The sequence below is a fragment of the Trichoplusia ni genome, chromosome 5, assembly GCF_003590095.1.
Source record: "Trichoplusia ni isolate ovarian cell line Hi5 chromosome 5, tn1, whole genome shotgun sequence".
NCBI classification, from domain to species: domain Eukaryota; kingdom Metazoa; phylum Arthropoda; class Insecta; order Lepidoptera; family Noctuidae; genus Trichoplusia; species Trichoplusia ni.
This window is the reverse complement of record NC_039482.1, coordinates 16,213,669-16,230,739: the sequence shown is the minus strand read 5'-3', so window position 1 is coordinate 16,230,739 and position 17,071 is coordinate 16,213,669. Positions and strand designations below refer to the sequence as shown.

At 35.3% G+C, this 17,071-nt stretch overlaps 2 protein-coding genes across 2 annotated transcripts; one reads left to right on the top strand and one right to left on the bottom strand.

Moving 5' to 3' along the window:
- Nucleotides 1-5,839: 5,839 nt before the first annotated feature.
- On the bottom strand, nucleotides 5,840-11,937 carry LOC113493753 (coagulation factor IX-like). The gene is made up of 8 exons (XM_026871757.1): nucleotides 11,053-11,937; nucleotides 10,283-10,330; nucleotides 9,929-10,127; nucleotides 8,985-9,081; nucleotides 8,417-8,590; nucleotides 7,613-7,762; nucleotides 7,089-7,309; nucleotides 5,840-6,763 (listed from the first exon to the last, which is right to left on the bottom strand). The coding sequence occupies exons 1-8, from the start codon at nucleotides 11,360-11,362 to the stop codon at nucleotides 6,385-6,387; spliced, it is 1,578 nt and encodes a 525-aa protein (XP_026727558.1). The 5' UTR covers nucleotides 11,363-11,937; the 3' UTR covers nucleotides 5,840-6,384.
- A 2,559-nt stretch (nucleotides 11,938-14,496) lies between these two features.
- On the top strand, nucleotides 14,497-16,894 carry LOC113494058. The gene is made up of 3 exons (XM_026872193.1): nucleotides 14,497-14,643; nucleotides 15,329-15,462; nucleotides 16,627-16,894. Exons 1-3 carry the CDS (start codon nucleotides 14,574-14,576, stop codon nucleotides 16,870-16,872), a joined length of 450 nt encoding a protein of 149 aa, XP_026727994.1. The 5' UTR covers nucleotides 14,497-14,573; the 3' UTR covers nucleotides 16,873-16,894.
- Nucleotides 16,895-17,071: the final 177 nt, after the last annotated feature.

The following is a 17,071-nucleotide window of genomic DNA, read 5'->3' as shown; positions in this document are numbered from 1 at the left end:
ACCGACAAGAAAAATGCGATCTATAATTGTAGAGTTGTCATTATTAATTATGTTACAAGACAAGTGTAGTTATAAGGAAACTTACTTCAAGTGTCAGACGCGCGTGCAACCTGTGACACTGTTTGTGGGCAACTACTTTTATTACTAGCTTTTATTTTGTTTGACCTGTCCCAATCTCTGTATGTCTGTTAGTCGGTAATCAAATTTTGCAAGCTCAATTTGATCCACTTCCCAGTTTCCGATAGAGCTGAAAATTTGGACAGCATATGTATGTAAATTGCGTTAAAATTCATTATTATGACTTGACATAGAGCTGCTCTGAGGCTTGAGCTAGAAGATGGCCATAGAATCTCCGGTTAAGATCGTTTTGAATTGTCTTTATGAATTTTCACTTATATTCCAAAGCAATTTATACGCTTTATTTGTTAAACTTATTTTTCTTTTCACCATCTTCTGTTACTTCATTACTATAACTATCAAAATCCCGACTTAGGAGCTAGTTTATCCGTCGCACTTACATTCAAAACGGTATTAGACTAAGTATAAACTTTACTTTAACAACGTTGCATTTTATAATTATTTACAAATTGTCAAAAAAAGAGTCTTAATCGCTACCAATTCGGGAAACGTGCCCAGAAGGGACTGCATTGCCACGTTGAATTCTTTGTATTATAAAATCTCTAATTTTTCTTTCCTTTACATCGGAAGTACTTCAGATCTAACCCCGGAAATTGAAATGTATCTATTAGTCGTCTAATTAGTGAGAAGTCGCCACTAAGTTACTTTTAATGAAGTTAACTTGCAAATCTGGCGTCAGCTCTGCATACGTAATACTGAATGAGATCGAAAGTGAAACAATGAATATAATTAGTTAACATATTTAAATAATTCTGTCTTTGCTTAGAATTGGAATACTTTCTTGATATCAATCGGAAAACTTTAATTTATTAAATAAAATTTTCTTTTCAGGTTACGAAATGTCGATTGCCTGAAAATCATTCGACTTGTAAAAGTGACATTATTTTTCCTGATTGCGGATTTACAATTTTATTTCTCCGGCATACCTTTCCATCGATCATACCTTTCTATCCATAATGTTTCGACTGCTGCAGAAAAACTGTTACTGAAAATCTAACAGGGAGTACTAAAAATTGTGAATTTCATCACCGGTTTTCTGTAGTGTTTCAGGATTATTTAGAGCGTACAAGTAAGTCCAGATGCGAAGGGCAAGAGACAGAGAAAAATGGCATAAACAAAGGTCCGTGTCTAGCAGTGGGCTATTTAAAGTCAATATGATCATGATGAAGTACCATTGGTACTTTGACGGATTATTATCTACACCCCCAGCATAGAAAGCCGTTCATCGAGCTGGAACACCACCACGCAATATCTTCATAGTAACAATTCTCTCTTCTCTCTTCATAGTCAAACAGTTTTCGTCTACGCGTATTACGTAGAACGAAAGGGCAAAATTTAAATATTTGCATTTTTTAACTGAGTTTAGAAGTTAGTAGGTTAATTAAATTGTCTTTGTTAATACGTAATTTAATGATTCACGTACTATTTTGTTTTATTGCTGCAGTGGATTTTTCCGCTTCGAACTTCACGCTTTCGCCCTTAGTGGGTAAGCAAGGAGCATCAAACTGGACTCTAAAAAGCGGATTTAGCTGCACGGATAGCCGTTCAGGGTACCACGTCGAGCGCACTGTATGCGACGTGTCGCGGGTTCGATCTCGGCTTAGTAAAACCTTTGTGTGATCCACGAATGCTTGTCTTGAGTGTTTTTGTGCATGTGGTTTAAATATTTGTAAAACCCCCGCGACACAAATAAAATCTTAGATTGTTCATCTTTAAAAAAAAACTCTGGCTTTGAAGAAATTTGATTATCAATTATTAATTATTTTAACTTAAACAGTAAAAGTGGTGTTTTGATTTGCTTTAAGTCCCACATCCCACGCCGTGTCCTCGACGTTTGAAGTCATTAGCGTTTCACCCAGGACAAAAAAAGGCTTCGATTGGACTTGCTATAGCCTAGTGAGCTAATCAATAATAATTAATTAATACGTAAGGATAATCGCGAACAAAACTCTAAATCGTTCAAACCTTAATATAATTCATAAAATAATCGTGATTTACAAGAATAAGTTAGGAAAACAAAACTAACGTGGCACAATTACAAGCCAATTGCCCAATCTAAACCAGTCCATTGCACTACGACAATTCAAACGAATTTTCTCGCGAATTTACAAAACGACACGATTTTCGATACGCGGTCATTCAATCTGATGAAAAGATTCGGTAACGCTGTTATGTAACAGTTACTAAACTGTTATATATTGTGTTATATAACATAACAAAAACTAGATTAACTGTTCATGTTAAATGGCATAGGTATGCTGAATGATGCTTTGAAAATTGCTTTTTTGATGTGACTGTGTTTTTCTTTTTGTGTAACGTTTAAGGAAAGATGGAATTAACTGACGGTTATGAAAATACTGAATTTTACATAGAATAAAGGCTCTTGTTGTCTTGTTGTATTTTAAATACAAAAGTACGTATTATACGTATATCTTTGAAGGCAAAAGACGTGGTGTTCTTCTAAATTAGGCGACCAACCAAGGCATGTTCGATACTGTACGTTTTGTTTTGGTTACAATTAATCACATGACATCTCAGACAGTCAGAAAACAAAAGTATAAGAAATAATTTAGATTTCACTTCATCTGAAACTTATACTTCAAGTACTTACCTAATTACTTCTTCAAATTAATTGTCCAAGAGAATCACATTGAAAGACCAGTATTATTTTTTATTTTGTTTGCATATTGTCTTTGTTATATCAGTACAAATTAAATTAATTCCTATTTTCTTTTCCCAGTGACCAATATTTTAACCGCCTTAACTCGCTATGAAAATTTTACGTAACATAATTGTGTTTCCTAAATTGTTTTGTCACACTCGACTAGTCGTATTTTTGACTGATCAAGCATTAAGTCGCCATGACAATGTGCATTTGTTTCCTTGAGTAATGTCCATTTACGTCTACCTAAGTTTTTGTTAGCAATTCGAAAGTATAGAATACAACTTCTTTATTTTTGTTTTTTTCTTTTGCATGAACATTTTACAAAGGATCGCGCTTCCTCCGGATAAGAAACGGGTTCAAAAGTTAAGCTACATTTGATACGGTCTGTCCACCCATCGACAGACCGACAGCCCATCTAAATAATTATGTATGTCATAAAGAGTTCCTCCGTGTTTCGGTAGGAACTTTAAGTTGTATGTCGAAGGCGTTATTCATACATCTTTCACAGTCGGTACGGCCAGCCAGAAAGCCAGAAAGTCTGACAATCAGTTCGACTAAGGGGTATCGTGTTGCCCAGGTATTTGGGGTGAGGAGGTCAGATAGGCAGGCGCTACAACATAGTTGGGAAAAGGCTAGGATGATGATGAAAAATGTACAAAGGCAGACTTAATATCTGTGTCATTATCTACCAGCCAAACATAGGGTAATGAAGAGATAACAAGAAGTACATACTAGGTGCATTGGCTAATACACTGGATATTAGATGTGGTTAAGCAATACCCCTTCTATAAGTTGTTTAAAAGAATTGAATCTAACCCCCGTTATATTTCAGTGCCGGACGTTTCGTGGAAACTGACTACCGTTTTCTAGAAAACTAGAAAAACAAAGTCGGGTTTCGCTTAACTTGCTAATTTTTAACGTTTGATTGACGATAGTTATAAGTTATTTAATTACATGTACAGAAAAGGTTGGAATAATACCACCAAGATATAGTTTGTGGAGGGGATTTATGTCCGTGGAGGCCTAACTAGGTAAGTAAGGTAGTGTTTATGAATGTCCAGCACACTGCCCGCGCCATTTCTAGGTTTTGTCGTGGAGTTTTTTGACATTATTATTATCTCCCTATCATACTATAGCTATATTCATTTTTATTCCTCCACTTCCTTTTAATTATCTGTGCCTGGCGGCCTACTAGATCATTATTTTATTTTCCTTGTTATCTACTATTAGTTTAGCCACAGCCTTTATTCATAGAAGCTATGACATGCCTTGACATACCTGTTAAGGATTTCATTAGGACTACATATTTAGATTATGTAAAATTATCATTAAATAATTATTGTTTTCCTTTTTTTGTGATATATGCTTTGTATATGTATCAACAGTGTAAACCTCAGCAAAACTTACTTCATTGTAACGTTTTTTCTTCTCTGGATGTCAGTCTTTATAGAAAATCATTAACATTTTGCTATTTGATACTTGTTTTGCTAATTTACGCTGTTTTTGCAGACATTCATTTTAATGTAAAATGCTACTGTAATATTTTATTTTGAAAAGAGTAACTTATGGAGTTTCTTGCCGGTTCTTCTCCATAAGAATGACACTTTGGAACCGTGCAACTAGAGTCAGTAATGTAACGTTTTAAAAGTGCCTGAGAAACGACCTATTTGAAATAAAAACTTTTTGATTTGATTTGATTTGACAGGTCCCGTTGCAAGTTAAAACTATTTTCGAAGACTTTTACTTACGAAATGCAAGCAATGTAAGTGTATGTGTTTAGTCTGTTGTAAAGATTATTATTGTAATTCTATTATACTAGAGTTAGTATTAGTGGATTTACACCTACTACCAATATACATGGTTTCTACAATGCTGGTATACCGTCATGTAATACCCGGAGCACATAACATGGTAGGTCTATATCTAAAACTGCATGTACCAACCACATAGAATATTTGCGAATGCAGCAGACTCACTTACGTGTACCCTACATCCTCTGCTCTCCTGGTACTTGAATTACGCAATACCAGTAGTCACTGTTGATATTAAAATTACGCCTGGTCTGTATCAGGTGCAAAAATACTTAAATTATTGATAGTTAATGATGATTAAACAATAGATCATTAGTAAAAAGAATTGATGATAGTATGTCCAATGACACATTTGTGCTATTCAATTAATAAATGTATCAATAATGAGCGAATTTAATGTTTATTGGGACCACCTTGATTTGTTTTGGTAATGAGTAACACTCTTCTTACGGCTATAAAATACGGTCTGTAACAGAGAGATATTCGAAAGAATATGTTTTTGGTGGAATAAAGTCATACTGTATTATTATATGTTAGTGCCTAGATAGTTATTTAAAGACATAATTTAATTTTGAATCCAAACAAATTTTCTATACATTGCGTGATGTTAACAACGTCATCTATTACTTAATAGATATATCATTAGTTGTAGCAGCGACATCTAGTATTGAATAGCAAAACTTTGCGTCTCCGTGAACTCTACATAATACGTGATGACGTGGTATTCGTAAGGCCGTGGCTTGAAAAGAAGAAAATGGCTTGGTTTATTACATAATTTTGATTTAATAATTCGTTTTTAATAGAAATAAACAACAGCTGTCTAGAAACAGTAAGGCGAATACTAAATAGTTATTATTAATTGACATAGATGGCGCTGTTTTCAGTTTGGTTCAGTTCACTTTTTTAACAAAAAAATATGTTACAGTGGTGTACTTTTTTGCAAATTTCATATAAGATTTTTTTAATATAAATTTAAGATGCTGAAATTGAAGTTCAATTGCAATGTAATCACATTTAAAACAATCAAGAGTGATTAAAGAGAAGCATGTTTTTATAATCAAATATTTTATTATCAATTTCAAAAGTATACAATTACCGTTATATATCAATGTTTGTGTGATTCTGTGATGTGTTGCCTTCGTGTTGTGTGTGTTCGCAGCCAGTGGTGTGTGATCTGTGAGTCGTGTATTATCCCCAAACAGTTTTCAGCCAATCCTATAAGAAAATTAAATCTAATGAGTTATGTGGTATCTGCTGAAAAGTATTTCTGTTAATGTCTTAAGTAGAAATGTTATTATGTGTGTCGTTATCGAACACCAACTAAAATCTCATCTGTACTCTTTAGGTTTTTAAAAAGGGAAACAATCTTGGTTGTCTTTTATATTAATACTTATTAAATGATTAAACAACTGATATGTTTCAGTGGTATAGTTGGCTTGGTAATCTTTATACATTTTATTTTTAGACTATAAAAAGGTGCGCTCCAAGATTGATTACCCTTTTAGGTAGCTAAACAAATGAAGATGACGGTAGAAGAATGATAGAAGTTGGTCTTCGATAACGTGCTCTGGGCCTTGTAGAACGCCATCTCACTCCCACACTTTTCTTCCATGTTCTTTAAAAACGACTACCGCTGTTAATTTTATCCTTTTGTCTGGATTTCTTGCTGAAATATTCCATTGAGTGTAGTGCAAATTTTAAAAAACAACATACAAATATAACTTTATTACAGGTTACACAAAATAAAATAAAACCATTATAAAATATTTATTAAGTTCCACTAATGTAAGCTATGAAACTTTCGACACTGTCGCTCCCGTCTTCCGGCGTCCTATGGGGAAACATTTCAGAACTGTGATCGTTTAGCATGACCTCGTGGAGAGCTAGAGTCCTCAGTAGCTTATCAGATTCAGTGCCGTCACCGTCTTCTATAATCCTATCGTTAATCATATTCGTTAGGTTTATTTCATCAATTGTTTTATCATCAATGTTACTCACGTTCAAAGCGTTATAATCGTTAGTTCGCCGCGTGTGGAAGCCAGCTTCCTTGAGTTTCTTTTTCGCTAGTTCTATGAACGTTGGAGATTTTAATGTCTCCCGCAGCCACGTTTTGATTTTATTCTTCTTGTCTTCGACTCTTGCTTTGAACCTGTGAATTGAGTTTCAAGATCTAGACAAATATTGCCCTAAACTGGCTTATAGGTTTTGATGCATACATAACATGCATATGCATTAAGCATACACTGATTGACTTTGTCAAACATATCAAGGAATATTAAATTTCCAAAATAAATGTGAAAAATTCCAACGTCTCCTTGAAATTTTTTATTAACTTCTTTAAGTTCAATAGTCACAACCAGTTTAGCGGTAACATTGTTACGGACAGAATCACTTCAAACTTGCGTGAAAAATGAAACTTAAATTCTAAGAGAACTCTTACTATCTTCTTTTACTTCTCCTTCCACTCTACTTACTTCTGTAGCTCCTTCTCTCTTTGCCTCGCCTTCTGTATCTTTGGCAATAGTTCTGGAACTGTATGGGCCTCGTTGTTGGTTATCGTGTCTTCCACCCATTCTGTGATCTCGGACACTCGGCTGTAGACTCCGGGGGAGCGGGGGTCGCCACACTGCTTGCCCCCAAACGAGACGATGCCGAGAAGCACCCCGTCTCGGACGGCCGGGCCACCGGAGTCATGCTACAAAAGTATTCAGCTCAGAATTTTTTACTGGGTTAAAACTAATAGAACAAACTTTACGAAATGGTTAAACTAAAATGATGCAGTATTAATAAGAACTTTACATTCAAATAACAGCATAGACTTTATATCTAAAACTATTCAAAAATATATTTTCAAAAACAACATACAGAAACACTGCTTTATATCAACCAACCCATATGCGTACATTATAATATTGTCCTATAGTTTAGCAACACTTTCTAAAACTAGACTAACTACTTTTTTGACAGCTCTTTTGAAGTTCCTAATATTGTGACTTACATTACAAGCATCCTTTCCCCCGGTGGCGTACCCGGCGCACAACATCCGAGGAGTGATGTAGAACCGGTACGACTTCTGGCAGTCTTCGAGCCGCATCACCGGCACCGGTACGAACCGCACCCGGTCCGGGATATGACCGTAGCCTGACTCCTGGTAATTGTACGGAAAAAAATATCAAAATATTATGAACCTGCCTTTTACAATTTATTTTTCTAGTTGATCAAATTCGACTCGCGACCCCTGGATGCGGCAAGCCGAAGACAGGACGCTATGACGCACATTGGGGGAGGCCTATGTCCAGCAGTGGACTACTAAAGGCTGATGATGATGATGACTCGCGACACTGCCGCCGCACCAGCTCATGTTTACTGTCTCCGGTTGGATCCGAAACTAGTCGGGCAATCCTAATAATTACGCATGAGTAAATCGTTGCATCATTTAATAATTTTACTATTTCACTTGGTTATAATTATCCTAGCTATTTTCACTCGCTTCTTTTATTTTTCTTTGGTTCTTTTAGAAAACGAAGACACGTCGCGTCGTCGTAATGTTTCAACATCCCACAACTTTCAATTTAATTATACTATAACGACATATCAAAATGTCGCGCTGCGTAACATTACTTCTTGTATGAGCCCTAAAAGTTCCTTGAAAAGTATTGGGTATCAATTTGATTCAGTGTCTTCTATCCGAGATTATTTAGGTCTAACTTTTAAGAAAAACTCCCTACATGCAAAACTTTCAAATTTCACTTAAATTGGTAATATCTTAAACAGCTTTTAAGTAAAAGTTCTCTCCACTTACATCAGTACTTCCCCATCCAGTAACAATGAGGATATCATTCTCCTTCATGAGATAATCCTTGGAAGGCAGGTTGAGTACTGCGATGTTCCGACCGATGGGCATCGGCCGATCGAGCCGGATCAACGAGTAGTCGAAGTCCGCGTTTCCAGGGACGTACTCGTGAGGGAAGAAAACCTGAAGAACAGACAACAGTTTGTAGTAACTAATATTAAATGCTGTGTTCGAAAAAAACGTTTTTTTTAATTCCTATTTTGATCTCACAAGAAATTTTGAAAGGCCGTTCCCAAAATTATTTTTTTTGTTTTACAGATTACACTTTTTGCATATCTACTGGGTATTTTATGATGATGATGATTGGGTAGATTATTTCTATTAAATGATATGATCTTTTCTATTACCTATACTAATGGAAGTATTGTAGGTAAGTAAAAAAAAGTGTTAAGGCATGACCATTCCACCTAGTAAAGGATAAGGAAAATTCTCAGTTAGACTACTTAGCAAGGCAAAGATGAAAGTATCTACACTATACAAAACTTTTCTTGAAATTGTAATAAAAATATTCACGAACCTTATTGACTCTAGCCTGATAACCTCCTCGGTTATGAAAAGAGCTTCCTGCCCTAATGATAAACGGTTGCAGTTTTCTTTTGTCCCCATCGAAAGCTCTGCAACAAAAATGTTTTATGTCATCATCATCAAAATGTATATGCCGGGCACTTTTCTGTGTAGCGGGATCCATATTTTTCTATCCTGTGACATCTTATTCACTTCCTTATATGTTGCCACTTCTGCCTTTTCCTTCCGATCGGTTGATGATCAAGACTTAAGATTGTCCTGCCCGCGAGGCAACACTATTTATGAGAGATGGCTTCCTGAAAAGCTTAAGTTATGTGTTAAATGGTACCTATTTAATCTGAATAGCCAAAAATGAATGGATGATGATTTTAAAAAACTTAATATCGCTGCCACAACCAGATATATTTTTAATCTTGTCAGCAGTGAATAAAACAGTTGATTTAATAATTTGTCGGCCACTATACATCGATAATGTCCATCACAATGAATCTCAATTTGTTCAGCTTGTGAAATTCGTATTTCTGCTCACTGCGTGGTTTCATCCTGTCCATGCATTTTCAGTCGCCGGCTGGTGTGAACTGTTATTTGGTTAACCGTCCAACCGTAATTGACTGGGGAACACGTTCCTGCGGTTAGCATTGATCTAATGAACGGAGTCATTCTGGTTTTCAAATTTGTTCGAATAGTTGGTATAGTTCATGCTTACGCTTTTGTTATTTTCTATGAATATTCACTCCTATTTGCACATAATCATTCACTTTTTGTCTACAGCAAAAAATATATGTACTCACCCCGTGATACATTATTAAAATAGGCTTACTATCCCAATAAAATAAAATGCCTTCTTTTCGTTCAGATATGGAAAGACAAAACTCGACCGTACTTATTTCTTTGAAGCCAGGCTTAATTATTTCTTACATAAAATGTGTGACTTACGACTCAAGACAATGTCCAGCGGTGAGCACCCACTGCTCGTCGATGATAGATCCGCCGCACCAGTGCTTCGCGTTCCTCGAGATCGCCACGTTGTATGGGTACATGCTGATGCTGGTCTCCATGCCTCCCACGATGCGACGCACCGCATACGACCGGAACGCCCAAGCTATGTGACGCTCGTCATGATTCTCAGGGAATACTAAGAGAATATAAAACGTATAGGATTCACTGGTAGCCCTACATGGGAGAGGCTCGAGACGAGCTCGTGGGCTCCGGAGAGCGGGACAGATATAGATAGGAATAACTAAAAGAATGAGAAAGAAAATACGCTAGTGGCAGCGAAAGGTGATTTACCTGGTTGAGACCTTCTGTCTCCTATTGAAACAGGCGTGGTGTTGCTACCTGATACGAACCAATAAAACATCCAGTGATTTTTTTATTAATAACCTGTACTCATTCTCTTAGGGAAGGAGTAAGAGAGAGAGTAGTGATTACTAAGCCTGGTCTCAGACTTTGTGATGAAGAGATGAAATACGAAGGTGTAAAGCTTGATCAAATTGGGTTAGTGTTTTTGAAGATTTCCTTACGTGTGTGTGCTTTGCTTAGCAACTTGCATTTATTCTACGAAATATTCACTGTGTTAAAATGGAACTTTAGGAAGCGTTTGACAAAGTCCACATCCGTATTTTGGAAAATTCATAACTTTGACCACCGATTGGATTTCAAACTGAATGTTGTTATGTTCTTGAAATAACAATGTACCTAGTTCCGCTTGACATCTAGGTATTATCATCTCGATACAAAAGAAAATGTTAAAAAATGTTGGCGCAAATAATTGAATAACAAAAGCGAAGGAGTAACTATGCGAGTAATAAAAACACATGATTTATTTTATCGACGTGAAGTCCATAAAACAAATCATCTATTTGTAGCCACCTCCTTTAAAATATTTCGGAAATTCAAGCAGCTATTTTCAAGAAACTTACTCGTAAAATAAACATTAAAGATATTCAAAATGGGAATTAAAAATATGTGAATTATTTTTTCTTTTTTGTGATTATCATTATTATAAAATTCAAGTATAGTAATAGAGTTTTTAATATTGAATAATGTTTTAAACACACCTGGGAATCCAGTCCTCTCTTCACGTGCAATCTTATACCTCGTTGAGGTTTCATCGTTCTTAAACTTATATTTCTCTTCTAAAAGAGTTTTTATATCTTCATCGTTTTCAATTTCCTCTTTCGTTCGTAGGATTCCTTGTTGTAATGAGTACATCGGGTTGTCACTGTAAATGGTAATGGAGTCATCTTTGGTTCTGTACATTCCATCTTCATCCACAGTTATTTCTGAGGTTGCCGCAGCGACCACATTGTTCACGACTATTGAAATAAAAACTCTTTTAATTAAGTCTTCACTAATGTGTTTAATCATTTTGGTTTCATCTTAAATTTTTATTCCGAGTTTGTGTTTTCCCTTTGTAATGAGTTTTTGTGTTCTTCGATAACATGTTTTATGCTTGCATTTTATGGCTGCGTCGTAAAGACAGATGGGATTTGTAAGCAAATTATGTTTTTTTTTCGTCGTTTGTCTTAGGACTTTGGGTGATACAGTCGTTTGGAATTCAGGTGGCTTTTTCTTGTATTTCTTTATAGGTGTGTGATCAACACGTGTAACTAGATGTTGTATGGTGAAATGCAAATGTCAGAAAACTAATCTCTGCAGTTAATGAACGTGAATGTTTAATCAACTGCATATGAAATGATATAAGAATCAGGGTTTCTTTGGCCGTTTTTTATTGTGATTAATCTCATAAAATCCTAATTGTTTGTATGCGACATTTCTGTTTAATGACCGGCTTCCCGCGAATCATGGCCGTCGGCTGAAATGGATTTGTGATTACTATATTTCTGAAGTAAATTTAATATTCTTCAGAATTTTAGAAAATATCTTTTGAGAACTTTTGGACTTTAAGCGTCGTTAAAACTTAACTTCAGACTTTTTCTTGCAAGTTAGTATTTTTTCATTGTTTCTTAGATTTATCATCTTTCCATAAAAATATTTAGTATATACAGTATATTATTTGACTACTATTTTAATCTAATTTACCGTTTTCTCAATGTTTAAGTTTTCTCTAATCAAACTTTAGCAGACTCTGAAAAACCGAAACATAACCATGATCATGAATCATGTACATGAATGTTCGTGATCGTGAAAAGACAACAGTATAAAATTTAAAAAGGTCCCGACGGTAAAAATCTTCAACCTCCGTAACTTTTAAATATTTAGATAGTCTTTTATCAAATTATCTCTAAAAATACTAGCCCATAATTCTTCTTGAGTATAAAACAAAACAAACAGGAATCGCTCAATCGGTTCGAGCGCTATAACGTCACAAACAGATAGGCAGACACGTCAAACTAATAACACCCTCTTTTGCGTCTGGGGTGAATAATAACGTGGGACTTAAGTAATGGAAAGGTACCGTCCTCTATCACAGATTACTAACTAGTTACTACGTAAGCTCTGTGCCATCTTGCCACGCTGGCAACTTTGTTATATCCTATACAAAAAAATATGTATTGCCTATACTATACCAGCTACCGGCTACCAGGATTTCAGAAACCAGTGGATACACATGTTATTTCGTTACATTTGAGAAACGATTATAATACGGAATGTACTAAGGAGTAGGCACGAATACATTTTCAGCTCGATATCCAGAACATTACAGGACTATTTACCGAGTAGCATTAATATGAACATAATACAATACTATTATAATAACCTTCTTGTAGCAGATTCATAATTATTTTTGAAATAACAGTTCACTCACGCGTCTGGATAGCCTGACTAGTGACCAAAATATAACTACTGTCCCTGAAACAGCACAAGGAGGTCGTTCATGTCCAAAGTTAACCAGGTTATCCCGATAAATACGCGTGAGTAAACCATTACTAAATGAATGGGTATTTAAGTATGTACAAGCAAGGTGGAACAATGATATATGATCAATGGACCTTCTATAATTAGTTATTTGACGTCACTCCGTATTGATTTTGAACCAAAAAGGACATAAATATTTAAAGCAATAGGAGTTTGTAAGGTCAGCGTGCGTGTTAATAATGTGTGTGAGTGTTTGTTGATAGTTTCTTAAATACGAATCTTCTAGAAATAATTATCCTGCATAATCAGGAAGTACACCTTAAAAACAAGGTTTATAATGTCAATAAATAGAATTGGATTTCAGGCAAAAAGAAACCTATGCCCTCTAAATATTGAAAGCTCTTAGCATTAAGAATGTTAAAATTATACTAAATGCATGAAACCCTGATAAACAATTTGTAAAAAAAACTATCTTTAAGAAAGAAGCCAGGTTTTCAGGTGTTTCTTAGGAATTAATCCGAAATGGAGAATACTGGAAAATCTAAGAAGTATACCCAGTCTGAAACATAGATTAAAAGATGGAAGTAAAGACAGAAGAAGTGATTGCTACCTTATACCAAAACAACAAATCAATATCAATAGTTTATTTATTTCGTGTCGTTTCTATTTCCGTACCAGGCGCACATACGTTAAAAGTGATGTCTATCGATTTCTCGATACATATTTTTGGTTCTGCCGCCCTGGTGCTATATTCCCGACACGTTAAGTGCTCTAGAACGTACCACTTTGATAAATGAGAACGGATAAAAGCGAGGCAAATCTTATTTTTCGAAATGATATTATAGCAAAATCAAAATAGACATTCAAGTCTACATTGATTCGCACCCAGCTAAAAATTGGGGACCCTATTACACACAACGTGGTCTAACAAAATCAAGGTCTAATGTAACCTTACCCCTATTTTTGTAGCTAATTTGACCGGAATATTAGTTAGGAAGAAAATATTTTTAAATTTTGCTATTGTTATAACTAAAAAGCACACCAATTTTTGGAATGTGCTTACACTTCATATTATAGATGCGAATGTTTGTCCGTAAGATCTTGTAGCTTAACCCAATTATATAAATTTTGATAAGGAGTTAGTTAATATATCGAATTAACACAATCGAAAAAACTTAAATGAATTTCAAGTCTTCCTCGTTTTAGAAGGCACACTTACTAGACTATCGTAACGGGACAGCTAAATAGTTTTATAATAAAAAATCTAAGCAAAAAATAATCTCATCTAAGCACATTTTAACAAATATTGTTTTCTAAAACTATAATTAACTAGCTGTTGCTCGCGACTTCGTCCCCATGGGTAAAAGATATAAGTTATGATTTACACCTGCCCTGCTTTTTTCACATTTTCCATTGTATCTTCGCTCCTATTAGTCGCAGCGTGATGGTTTATAGCCTAAAGCCTTCCTCGATAAATGGTCTATTCAACACAAAAAGAATTTTTCAATTTGGACCAGTAGTTCCTGAGATTAGCGCGTTCAAACAAACAAACAAACAAACTCTTCAGCTTTATATATTAGTATGCTCTAAAACGTCTCACTTCAGGGCTAACCTCTTCTCATAATGTAAGAAAACCTTAATCCATAGACAATTTGAAACTACTAGCAGCCATAGACTAAAGACACATGAAACGTCAATCCGAAGTGACAGTATTTACAATGTTGTTATTGTGTACAATTGTTTTATAATAATTCATTCTATGACAAATACCGTGTCCCTGGTGGTTGCTTTTTCGCTTTTAATTAATGAAGTACATGTTCTATTTGACTGTTCGTATGAATCATGTTTCTATTGTAATATTTAGTAGAGTTACTTTCGTTTGATCGATTCGTAATTATTTATTTAACAACGGTTTACTAATGTATTTATTCTAATAGCCCGGCTAGTTTCGGACCCAACCGGAGTCCTTAATCATGAGCTGACGCGGCGTGGTTGTAAGTCGAACTTAGTCAGGCTTTCTGATAAATACGCGTGTGTAAATCGTTATAAATCGTTTAGTAGAGTTATGTAAGAATATGTTCTTTAATTCCTAGAAGCCTACTATTATTAAAGGTGTGGAAGAGAGACGCCGCGTTACATGTAGCACGCTGTTACGCTCCCACAACCGCAAATATATTATTACTTTAAGACATCGTAATAGGCCCCAGGGCCCCAATTTTGCTATTTACAAAATAGCCAAAGAATGAAAAAAAAGAGAGGGAATTGGATTAAATTGACACTATCGTATTATTTTAAGCATTTTTCCATTACACTCACAGCAATACAATATATTTTCAATTATATATGTATATTGTGTTGAAAAAGTAATTAAGAGAGTAGTTATAATTTCAAATTTAATCCAATTGCCATTCAGTCATAGGTTGTAAATAACAGAATCGGGGCCCTGATGTGTGTAGTAAGCCTCAGCTTTGACGCTTGGTTCGAACGCTTCCTAAGTTAATTTATTTGTTGCAGCTAGTATCCTACAGAATAAGTTTTTTACATCGAATCTAGTGTACCTGCTCAGTGTGTGTCTGATCATTCGAAAGTTTAATCTGCTTCCGCAAGTGTTATGGAAAAAAAGCGCGGCGGTGTGTTATATGTTAGAGGTAACTGACATTTTCTATTCAGTCTACCACTTTACATTTAGAATGTAATAGAAATAATATTTACCAGACTATTCAAGTCTCAAGGCTAATCATAGACTCATATATTGGAGAATACTCTAACCTTCCCTATATCCCATACAAGCTGTTTCCCGCGACTTCGTCCACGTGACCGATTGTATCTTCGCTCCTATTAGTCGCAGCGTGATGTTATATAGCCTATAGCCTTCCTTGATAAAAGGTCTATTCGACACAAAAAGAATTTATCGATTCGAACCAGTAGTTCCCGAGATTAGCACGTTCAAACAAACAAACAAACTCTTCAGCTTTATATATTAGTATAGATATAGATAGGGAAGATTGGAACATTGATCGACACGCTAGCTCACTAAAGGTGGTTTCAGATTTCAACATTTGAAATCCAGGTTTTTTTCAAGACCTGGAGACAATTTTCCAAGACCTCCTTAACCGTTTGTCAATAATGTGTTTAAAGAAAGTACCCATATTTGACTTCGAAAAATACATTTTGGTTATTGCGTGCGAAAGGATCGAATCTAGGGCCATCCAAATCATAGGTTTTAAACACATCCTGGCTTTCATTCTTCTTTATCCGTCTAACATATCTCTCAAGATATTTTTCAGTCGGCTTCTAGAATTACCAAGAGACGTATTCCCGACAGAACCTGTTTCTGTTTCTATCGAATTAAACTGTGTCACAAGTAAGAACTACACTCGATCGACAACCTAACTTGCGGTAGGTAATCGATATTGGTTTGATTCGATAGTACCTACCATTTCAGAATCGAATTAAAATCGATTAAAAGATCTAAACCAGTCTTGGAAAATCCTGCCAAATCTTGAGAATGCTTATCTTTTTCTGATCAAGACTTATGTTGCCTTATTTAACAACAAATACAGCAACAAATTCTACCAGGCTATCATAAACAAGTTGCATGTAGAATTACAACGCATTGCTTGTCCACGAGGATTCCCGCGCCTAACAAAAAATATGGCTTCTATAGACAAGAGATTTTTAAGGTTTCCAATAAAAATGATTGTCAGATAAATTATGCCATCTAATATTTATTAAAATTATATAATAAAATTCTCAGCGTAATTAATTTTCCTACGCGTATTACATATTAAATTTCCTTTTTCCCATCCCAGATTCCAATATCAATGATAATACTCGAAGTTTTCCTCTTCTACCTTTGGAAGCACGTGCAAGACTACTTACTCTTCAACGCGGATGGTATCCTGGTACATTTAGCTGAGGAGCGGGGGCTGGAGTGGCTGGTCTGCCATTACTGCTGCGGACAAAGCAACTGCACAGCAATATTTGCTGACATAGCTCTAAAATTCTTGTCATTCGCAATGTTACTGGTCGTGTGTTTTTTTGTCAAGAGTAAATGAATTTTGTTTATGAAACGGTGTATGTAATATATTTATTACTAACTTTTCGCCCGCGGCTTCGCCCGCGTCGAGGTTGGTTATATCGCGTTTCCAAGAGAACTCTTCAAAAGTCTGGGATAAAAACTATCCTATGTTCTTTCTCAAGGTCAACTCTATGTCTGTACCAAATTTCATTAAAATCAGTTCAGTGGTTTAGACG